We start from the raw sequence: 10,382 nt of genomic DNA, 5'->3' as shown, positions 1-10,382 counted from the left end.
ACCTCATTGGCACTGGTGTTTCCTCCAGTGATCCAAGGTGTGAAAAGTGAAATGGAGACCAGCGGCTAACTAGTGTCTTCCTGTGGTTGCTAGTCTAAAGCCACTTTTGCCCCCTCTTTCTCACCCATATACTCCTTCATCCTCCTCGAGGGCTGGATTTGTAGAGACACTTTTGTTTAGTTCAGCTTGTGTTGTGTAGTGAGTGAGTAAATCAGTGAGTGAGTGAGTAAATCAGTAATTGAGTTCCTGAGTATTGGAGTAGTCCACTGAGCTGGGTGAGAGATTGTATCAGTAATTGAGTGAGTGAGTGAGTGAAAGGCTCTGTGAGTGAGTGTTTGAGTGGCTCAGTGAGTTAGTCAGTTTACGTACCAGCTACCATGCAAGTTTTGAGTTATTTATAACCATAGCAAGAAATACAAGAAGAGGTTTTCTCCCCCACACTTTTATTGGAAAGTTACAGCAATGGGTAGCAAAGTCCAAAGGAAAATCTTTTTTTTTTCTGATGGGTCAAACAGCAAGACCTCAGAACAAAACAAAAAATGAGGGCGCACAACCCCAGTAACTCAGTGATGATGGAGAAGTAGAGGAGAAAGAAACAGTACAAAGCAAGAGGAAGATCGGAAAGGTGCAATACTTCCACACGACGAGCAAGACAGACAAGGGTTAATAGGCAATGATTTCAGCAACAATAACATATAGCCCCTGTGACGTGCCTGCCTGCCTTCATCTCGTGACCTTGAACCTCAGTATGGCTGCAATTACCGGCCAAAGCAACGTGCTTATCAAAAGGACCACTACAATGGATATTTAACTGCCAAATATAATCCAAAGTCTTCCAGTAAGATCTGTCCCACATCCATAACCATTTTTGCTATTTTATTGGAATGTTTGAGGAACCTCATATTAGACCAGGGTTACAAATAGATTGAAGGATCCCATCATTCCACAACTGAGCTCCTAGAAAAACCGAGGAACACACACACAAACGTGTAAACAGAGAACATTGCCTAATCCTATCGCCTCTTTCACATGCACTTTGAAGCCCCCTCTCTCTCTCTCTCGCCCATACCTTATCATTAAGGGTCTCAAGAACGATCCTCTCCCATCAAGCTAGAAGCTACACTTCCCTTCTCCACCCATTCCCTTCTCCCACCAATACCCAAACTAACACCACAAACAAGGAATGTAGAAGCAAGGAACTACAGATGCCGGTTTAAAAAGACACAGAGTTGCAGGGGTCGCTCAGCGGGTCAGGCAGCTCCTCAGGTGAACATAGATAGGCGACGTTTCAGGTCAGGACCCTTCTTCAGTCTGAGGAAGAGACCTGACCTGAAACGTCACCCAGCCATGTTCTCCCGAGATGCTGCCTGACTGCTGAGTTACTCCACCCTCTGTGTCTTCTCCACCGCAAACAAGGAACTGAATAAGGTGCCTTCTCCACCGCAAACAAGGAACTGAATAAGGTGCCTTCTGGAACAATATGGGGGAGTATCACATCATATGCTACACTTATTTACAGCACTGTTAGTGTGGACTTCCCCCCACCGCCTTTGCACCTGTTTAGTACAAAAGTTTAGACTTTTCCCAATTTATGATCATATTTTCCTGACTAAGGCCGCAAGACCATTGGCATTACCCATCCCTTCTGAGCCATGCTTCAGGGTGGTGGCATATCTAGAAGCTACTGACCATAACCGATTAGCTCACCCTGACCCACACCAGACCCTTGCCCACCCACCCACCCACATGTGGAAGATCTCTCAGGTTTTTTTTTTTAATTTTAAAAAGGAAGAGAGCCCCAAACGAGATGAAAGGTAAATTTCAGCTCCAGTACATCAAACTGATAAGGTAGGTTCTATCCAGGGTGGGAAGTGGTACACAGGAATGTAGCACATTGGGAAGTGTGAGCCCACAGAACACAGAAGCTTCAAAAATATTGCAACGTTGCAGTCTTAATCCATAAACAAGCAAAATTCAGAAAACAGAACATTTCACGGCCAGTGGCCCGACTGGGACGACCGACTGCAGAAACAAAATGGCCTCGTCAGACGAGTCCAACCACATCCCACAAAGGCTGACCATTGCCCTCTTGGGAAAGTACAGAGTTAGCTTCACAGTTAAAGAGCAGCACAGGAGTCCCCCTAACTCTTCTCTGGGTGACATTCTCCTCCTCCACAGAGCAGGCCGAGCAGATATTAAAAGAAGCTACAGAGAGAAAAACACAAATGAGATAGATCGTCAACACAGCAAGGTATCTCAGACATGCGCAGAGAAAAGGACACACAACAGAAACCAAGAGAAATAAATGAGAGGCTGGGTAAGGGGAGGACTGAGGGGCTTTGGAAGGTTAAAAACTTGCAAGGCATGTAAGGCACGGTCACCACTGAGCCCCCCCCCAGCTGCTGCTCAAATAAATAAAGACACCGTGATCGAGGTGCAACAGCCTTTAATACCTTGTCGTAAACATGTCGTAAACATCCAGAACAATCTGTGGAGTCGAGCACAAAAATAAAACCCAAAACACCTTACGAGAGCAAAATTACAGACATTTGCGCAAGCCTTTGCACAAACGGTCAAAACGAAACGTGGAAAAAGGTGTTCTGTCGAGTCTCTAAACAGCAGGATCCTACTGACTCAAATAGCTGGGGAGACATAATCCAAATGTTTCACACTTAAAATACTTTGGCAAGTCGTGGTTTGCAGAACTCAAAATCCTTCAACCTCTCCACATTTGCAAAATAAATAGTGCAATTTATTCCCTTTCATAAACACTCAAGTACGATGTACTTAATGGTTGGCACGGGGGCCTCAAAACATGCGTTTTTTTTGGTGTACAATGCTGCTGATAAATTACATTTTTGTCTTGTTTAAAGAAGCCTCTACTTTGAGCAATACGACACAAGCTTTTCTGCTTACGTAAAGGCAAGCATTTCTGCCTTAGGATTTGCATGCCTGGGCCTCAGGCTCTGTACTGTTATCTGAGGCTGCCCAGTCCAATATTGATCACAGCTTAATAAGAATAAAGCAAAAGGCAAAAACATTTTCCATAATCAGTGAGGATCTCTAATTATTCAGTGCAGAGCCAAGGGTTACTGTAAGGAAAGAGTGCACAAAATATAGACAAAAATGAATTGCCAGCCCGAGAAATTCACACAATTCAATTCACATTTATTTGCATTTAAAAAACCTACTTTGGCCCAAAACTATTACTTTGCACAGCATTTGCCTGCCTTCCATAACACAAGGACGATAAGAGGTATAAAAAAGTCATCTTATTACAAAAACCAAGCATACCACCAGTCACACAAGAATGCCCTCAGATGAATCCATCCAGTGTTTATTTAAACAAAGAAAAATCTCCGCACTTTAAATAGAATTGGACTCAATAAACCTTACACACGAGGTGCCATTCACTGCCTCAGACAAGGTACAAAATAGTTTCAGTGCAAATTTGTTCAAAAACAAACTGAAAATTAAGAAAAGTAAAAATCTGGTTTCAAAAAAGTAGGGAACATTTTACCAAAAATATTCCACGGTCCCATTAGTCATAAGCTAGCAATCCCTGTCAGCTTCCACTCAGTGGCCCGTTTCAGCTAATCCATTCCTCATTAACTCCATCTGAACCAAACTCGTGGTTTTGCTCAGTATTGTACTTCACATCTCGGCGGCCAACATGGACATGCCTTCTGTAACATGCTGAACACTCGAGTAGCATGGGTGTCAACTTAAAAAAAGCAACAACAACAAAAAAAAACAGCATAAGGTTTGTTAAGTCTTATCAACAGACGGTTCGGTAGCCTGAAACAGCAGCAGCAGCAAATAGGCAGCACAAAAGGGGGTGACGCATAAATGACCATGACGATGACAATTCATGCAAATGCTTCCTGAGTTCTCTAATGCACACGCGACCCACAAGAGGCATCGCGTTGGGATTACTGAGTTGTGACACGCTCTCCGAGGCTCACGGGCAGCTTGATTAGCACCATGCAAGTACTGAAGTGGTAAACTGCGAGTCCTTGTGTCAGTTCCATATTATTTATTGCTGGATTCCATCATTCAGCACAGCCATAGTATCAAGCTCAAACACGCATGTTCACACGGACAGGGGTGGGTAGAGGTGAAGGTGGGGAGGGCAGGAGAGGAGGGGGAGGGGGGGGGGGTGGGTGGGATGGGGGAGGGAGAGAGGGGACCAAGCACGGCAATGTAATTGGGAACAAAAAGGGGAGTTTGTTCCCGACTTGCTGCGGAAAGGATTCTACAGGAAGCCTGAACTGAAAATGAAAGAAAAGTCGGATTAATCTTTCATGAGTTACTTTAAATGAAATGTTTCAGCCAAGTATGGTTCACAATGTAAATAATGAATGAGCAACAATTTCAGGTTAAATATGAAAATGGTTCACATAACTCAAAAACACACACACACACACACAAAGCAAACACACTAATAGACACAGCAGTGGAATGGGCCCTCATCTCATCAATTGGCTTGGATCAACAACAATAATCAAACCTGGCACTTCGGATGCAATGGGTCGCCTCTCTGCCAGAGTCAGAAGGTGAATGGTCCTGTCAACCACATAGACTTTTCATAGCAGTAGACCACCATTTCAGTGCCGTGCCCAGGGCGTGCTGCCCTGCTAGAGGCAACCTTCTCAATACTTTATTGCACCCGCACTCTTAGATGGATGGAATTAAGTGTAGAGTTGGACTGAAAATATCGTGTCCTGTCCCACTGCACGGCATGAAACTTTCTCCCCACGTGGCCATTGCTGGGGAGTTGTACAGACCTGCTGACACTTTTTCCAAATCAGTGCCTGGGCTGCTAAAGTAGGCCACTGGCTCCACAGCAGGGTGAATGGTGCTACACGTGAATGGTGCTACATCACCGCAGGACGCAAGAGACCGAAGATGCTGGAAACTGGAGGAATATGGAGGGGCTCAACAGGTCAGGCGGCATCAAGGGAATGGACGTACAAGGCTTCAGGTCGGGGACCCTACTTCAGATTCACAATTTGAAATGTTTGTCCACTTCCCTCCACAGATGTCACCTGGGATGCTGAGGCCCTCCGGCAGTTCAAAAAAGACAAAATGCTGGAGTAACTCAGCAGATCAGGCAGCATCTCTGGAGAACACGGATCGGTGATGTTTCGGGTCAGGACCCTTCTTCAGACAGAAAGATGGGCTGAATGGGGGGGGGGGGATGGGGAGAAGGGCTCTCCTCTCCCCCCCCCCCCCCCCCCCCCCTTTTTTCCAGTTTTCCTTTTTCCAAGGGTTAGGGAAAAAGCTGCAAGAGAGGAGAGGCAGGGAAGTAATAGGTGGACAGGTGGGGGGGGGGGGGGGGGGGGGGGAGGAGTTTGTTAGGCAGATGGTTGGACAAAGGCCAGAGATGAAAAGACTGAAGGTGCGAACAGAAGGATTGAAGAGTTGCTAATTGTGAAGCTAGAGGAAGGAATGTAGGTGGAAGGGGAGAAATAGAATGAGTCTAGGTGGGGGTGGGGGAGCAGTTAGGATGAGGAAAGGAGAAGGGGAGGCTTTTGTAGTTATCTAATATCGGGGAATTCTATGTTCATACAGTTGGGTTAAAAGCTACTCAAGTGGAATACGAGGTCCTGTTCCCCCAGCCTGAGTGTGGCCAGAGGTAATTTCCCTTGTTGGATCTGGCATCAAAACCGATGGAGCAAAAGCAGGAAAAAGCAGGAAAATGGAGATGGGGCATTGGAATCTGGGACCGGTCCTTGGACATTGGAACTGGGAGAAATTGGTTCTGACGCCGTGTCTATGGGGAGCAGAGGAGCCTTGATGCTGCTGCACACAGGAAAAGAACTCGGGGAACTGCAGATGCTGGAATCTTGAGCTAAACACGAAGTGCCGGAGGAACTCAGCGAGAGAGGCAGAATCTGTGGAGGGAATGGACGGGCGACATTTCAGGTTGGGGCCTTTCTTCAGACTGACTGTTGGAATCGGCACTGCGAACATACCTGGAATGGGCACTAACTCCATCCCCATGCACAAGCAGAAGGTCACATACTTGGAAGCCTCACTCGTCCTACTGCCACGCTAGACGAAGCTTGGTATTTGGAAGCGCAGACAAACTATTCCTTGAATAATTTGCAACTCGACTGAATTCTCAGCATCGGCTGCTAATTCTGAACTCGGAGATGCCACTTGCCTTTGGGCTCTTCTCATGAATGGACATTGACCCTTTCACATTAATGGCCGGGAGTTAACATTGTTAACGTATTAGCCACGCATCTGACGGCCTGGAAGGTGGACTCAAGTAACTGGGCACTGATTTTATGCCCCATTGTCAGAACTGCTAAACAACAAACCCGTCTGTCTATCGCTGGAGCCATAAAGAATCCAGATCGTTCTTCCTATCAAATACAATCCCTGGGGTGCGAGGGAGGGGTGGGGTGTGGAAGACTTATTTTTAAAGTGTGAAATATTTAACACTCAATATACCCCAAAATATCTTAGTTATTCTACGTAATGAGGCTAATTATACAACTCTCTTAAAAGGCTACAAATTGATTGTGAGATACAGCATGGAAAGAGGTCTTTTGGCCCACCGAGTCCATGCCAGCCATTGATCGCCCGTTCACACTAGTTTAACATCCGCTCCCTGCACACTAGTGGCAATTTACAGAGGGCCAATTAACCTACAAACCCGCACGTCTTTGGGATGTGGGAGGAAACCAGAGCACCCGGAGGAAAACCCACGGGTGGAACGTACAAACTCCACACAGACAGCACCCGAGGTCACCCAGGATCAATCCCGGGTCTCGGGCGCTGTGAGGCAGCAGCTTCTGCACACAGTGATCTACTGTAGAAAGGTCAAGGAGTGCAAGGAACACGTAAGCAATAACTTACACCAACCATTACCATTGAACATAGTGGAGAAGACAGCATTGAGACAATGAATTCCACTGCTGTGGTGGTTAGCAATCGATCACGCTTACCAGAAATGATGGGTCGTATGCAGCATGCAGTGAACAGCGTTAACTGTAAAATATTATACATGCAAAAAGCTCATGTGGATGAACGGTGGACAAATGTAAACACACACCAGCTCCCTTTCACAAAAAACTTCCCTGCTCTAAAACACACTGCACTTTTATATTAAGGTCCATCGACTCCTGAAGTCAAGAGTCAAAAGTGTTTTATTGTCTTATGCCCCAAAACTGAACAAAGCAGTTCTTACATGTCCTCCTCACTATACCCGCTAATCACACACACCGTATACAATCTGAAGGATAACAATGACTGCAAACCAAGGCTTTGTTTCAGCGACCTAACTGTGCATCATCAAAATGCCTTCACACTTATACAATTCCCTGCACCATTGCACATGTGCAAGCATTCTCCTGGAAGCTCTCCCACACTAAGAATCGGACAATTTCCGTCATTCCCTCACGCTGCTATGAATATGATGGCTGAAACGCACTACAGAACAGCCTAGCTCTGCACCAAAACTGAAGGTGTGCAGCCAACAATCCAAGCTGCTGTACAACAGTCAATCCAGTTTCCGTTCATTGATTCGAAAGACTAAGTCAGTGATTGAAGGCACGGAGGCTTCTCGGTCCAGGCACAGGAGCAGCAGACTGGGAACACGGGGGGGGGGGGGGGGGCATGACAATGAGGCGAAAGTCCCTCTGTCTGCAGTTCTCCGTTTGAATCTGGCTCTGCTGCTGAAGGGGATTTTGTGAATCAACCGTAGAACCCATCCTTCCCCCGCTGCAGGACGGGATGCAACAAGAGCGCTGTTTCAGCGACGCACATTGGCCCACTTTAGTGAAGCGTGCCAAGTGTGGCCAAGGGGTCCTCCCGTCTTTGAGCCGCGCCAATGAAACGCCGCGCTGTGCGCGCAGTTGGACGTTTGGCTGTGGGGAATTACATCAGCCATCAGACTGGGTCCCGTGAGGGATGACAGTGCACTCCAAAACCACCCAAAAAACACGGTGCAATTTGTGTGGGGAGCGGAACTGCCGGGAAGCATCCCATTCTGGAATCTGTGTGGGGAGCGGAACTGCCGGGAAGCATCCCATTCTGGAATCCCGTCCGATCGCAGATATTAAAAAGTATGATCGGACTCTGGGGATTAATAACGGAGAGATAGAAGGTAACATTATTATTTTTTAAAAGACCACTTACTTTTTCCGCTCTTTCTCCCGCTTGAGGGTCTGTTGGCTTCCCGACTGCTGGGCCTGAGACTGCAGCAATTCAGCCGCGGTCTTTCTCTGTTTAAAGGCATTAATCTCATCATCTAGGCTCTTCTTTTTATCCTCTAATTTTTTCTTTTCATCCTGGTGAAGTTTCTTTAAACGATCAAACTTGTCATGCAACTGGGAGAGAGGAGAGAGACGTCAGAGCATGGTTCGAAAGCAACCGGCCTGGCTGCAAAACACAGCGAACTGAACCAAACGTGGACACTTGTGCTCCTTCTGCCTGCCAGGACCTGCCTGCTGGATCTCCCGGTTGCTAACCATTTTAGCTCCCCTTCCCATTCCCGTGCCGATCTTTCTGTCGCAGGCCTCCTCCATTGGCAGAGTGAGGCCACTGGCAAACTGGGTGAAGATGGACGGCACGGCGGCGCAGCGGTAGAGTTGCTGCCTCACAGCGCCAGACACCCCAAGTTCGATTAAGACTACAGGTGCTGTCTGTACGCAGTTCGTACGTTCTCCCCATGACCATGAGGGGTTTACTCCGGGTGCTCCGGTTTTCTCCCACATTCCAAAGATGTGCAGGTTTGTAGGTTAAGAGGCTTCAGTAAATTGTCCTCAGTGCGCAGGATAGATCTAGTGTACGGGTGATCGCAGGTCGGCGTGCACCTGGTGGGCCGAAGGGCCTGTTTCCACCTGGTGGGCTGAAGGGCCTGTTTCCATCTGGTGGGCTGAAGGGCATGTTTCCACCTGGTGGGCTGAAGGGCCTGTTTCCACCTGGTGGGCCGAAGGGCCTGTTTCCACCTGGTGGGCTGAAGGGCCTGTTTCCACCTGGTGGGCTGAAGGGCCTGTTTCCACCTGGTGGGCCGAAGGGCCTGTTTCCACCTGGTGGGCTGAAGGGCCTGTTTCCACCTGGTGGGCTGAAGGGCATGTTTCCACCTGGTGAGCTGAAGGGCATGTTTCCACCTGGTGGGCTGAAGAGCCTGTTTCCACACTGTATCTCTAAACTAAGCCAAACACTTCATATTCCACTGGGGTAGATAACAACCTAACAGCATGTACATTGAGGATACAAGGAACTACAGATGCCAGTTTACAAAAAATAAAATAAAAAATGCTGGAGTAACTCAGCAGGTCAGACGGCATCTCTGGAGAATATGGATAGGTGATCCATGTCAGACTGCCTTCTCCTCAGGTACCTTCTCCTGCAACAGCAAGAGATGCAACACCTGTACCTGCTCCCTCACCTCCATCCAGGGACCCCAACAGTCTTTTCAGGTGAGACAGAGGTTCATGGAGCCTCCTCTAACCTCATTTAATGCTTCCAATGTTCCCAATGTGGCCTCCTGTACGTCGGTGAGACCAAGCGTAGGCAGACAGCAGCAATCATTTTGCCAGACTCCTGCATCTGGTTGGCAAGGAATGCTGGATCGCCCGCTTGCTAACTATTTTAACCCTCCCTCCCTTTCCCACACCGAGCTTTCTGTCCTGGGCCTTCTTTGTTGCCAGAGTGAAGCCACACGTAAATTGGAGGAACAGCAGCTCATATTCCGCTTGGGTAGCTCACGTTTATGTACCTTGAATTCGCCAATTTTAGGTAACTAACCTACGCACACCACCCCCACCTTTCTCCCTCTCTTAACCCTGTACCACATGGATGCACACCCATTTCTCCCTTTCCCCATTCACCCCCCCCCCCCCGCCTTCTTCCACCTACGTTCCATCCTCCGACTTCACATTTCACACCTCCTCCATCCTTATCTCCCACTTTCTCTTTTCACTTCTGGCCTCTGCCAATGAACCTCCCCCCCCCCCCCCCCATCCCTGCATCCACCTATCACTCCCCACCTCTCTTCCAGCTTTCTCTCCCCTATTACAGTCAGTCTGAAGAAGGGTCCATGGTCCAGTATCCATGGACCCGCTGAGTTACTCAGGCACATTGTGTCTTTCATGTTGTACACCAGCACCTGCAGTTCTTTGTGTGTCAACTGAACAACTTGCTCTAAGTTAAATGTGTCTAAATTAAAGGTTCCGCTTGCCCGTGCTGCCTCACTGCAGTGGTGTGGTTTTAGTTGAAGGGGCAAACGGCAGCCACCTTACCTCTTTCTCCGCTTCCTTCAGCTCAGACTCCTTCTCCTTCACTCGTGTGACAAACATCTGCCTCATCTCCTCCTCCTTCTTCTGCAGCTCCCCCAGAAACTCATTCCTCTTCGCTTCGTACGT

General features: G+C 47.8%; 1 protein-coding gene across 2 annotated transcripts in view; it reads right to left on the bottom strand.

The window, feature by feature from the left end:
• Positions 1–435: 435 nt before the first annotated feature.
• The window catches only part of LOC144600509 (septin-6), a 79,105-nt gene continuing 69,158 nt past the window's right edge, over positions 436–10,382 (bottom strand). Inside the window, exons 9-10 of one of the 2 annotated variants that reach the window (XM_078412166.1) lie at positions 8,152–8,342; positions 436–2,205 (exon numbers count right to left, since the gene is read on the bottom strand). In XM_078412166.1, the coding sequence (XP_078268292.1) occupies positions 2,196–2,205; positions 8,152–8,342 (201 nt within the window). In that variant the 3' untranslated portion in view covers positions 436–2,195. Of the gene's footprint in view, positions 2,206–2,996; positions 3,093–8,151; positions 8,343–10,382 lie in introns of those variants that run through there. The other variant, XM_078412165.1, reaches the window with a different exon arrangement.

Source organism: Rhinoraja longicauda, chromosome 15 (assembly GCF_053455715.1).
Source record: "Rhinoraja longicauda isolate Sanriku21f chromosome 15, sRhiLon1.1, whole genome shotgun sequence".
NCBI lineage: Eukaryota > Metazoa > Chordata > Chondrichthyes > Rajiformes > Arhynchobatidae > Rhinoraja > Rhinoraja longicauda.
Note: the sequence above shows the minus strand (reverse complement) of the source record. Positions and strands in the feature narration are given on the sequence as shown.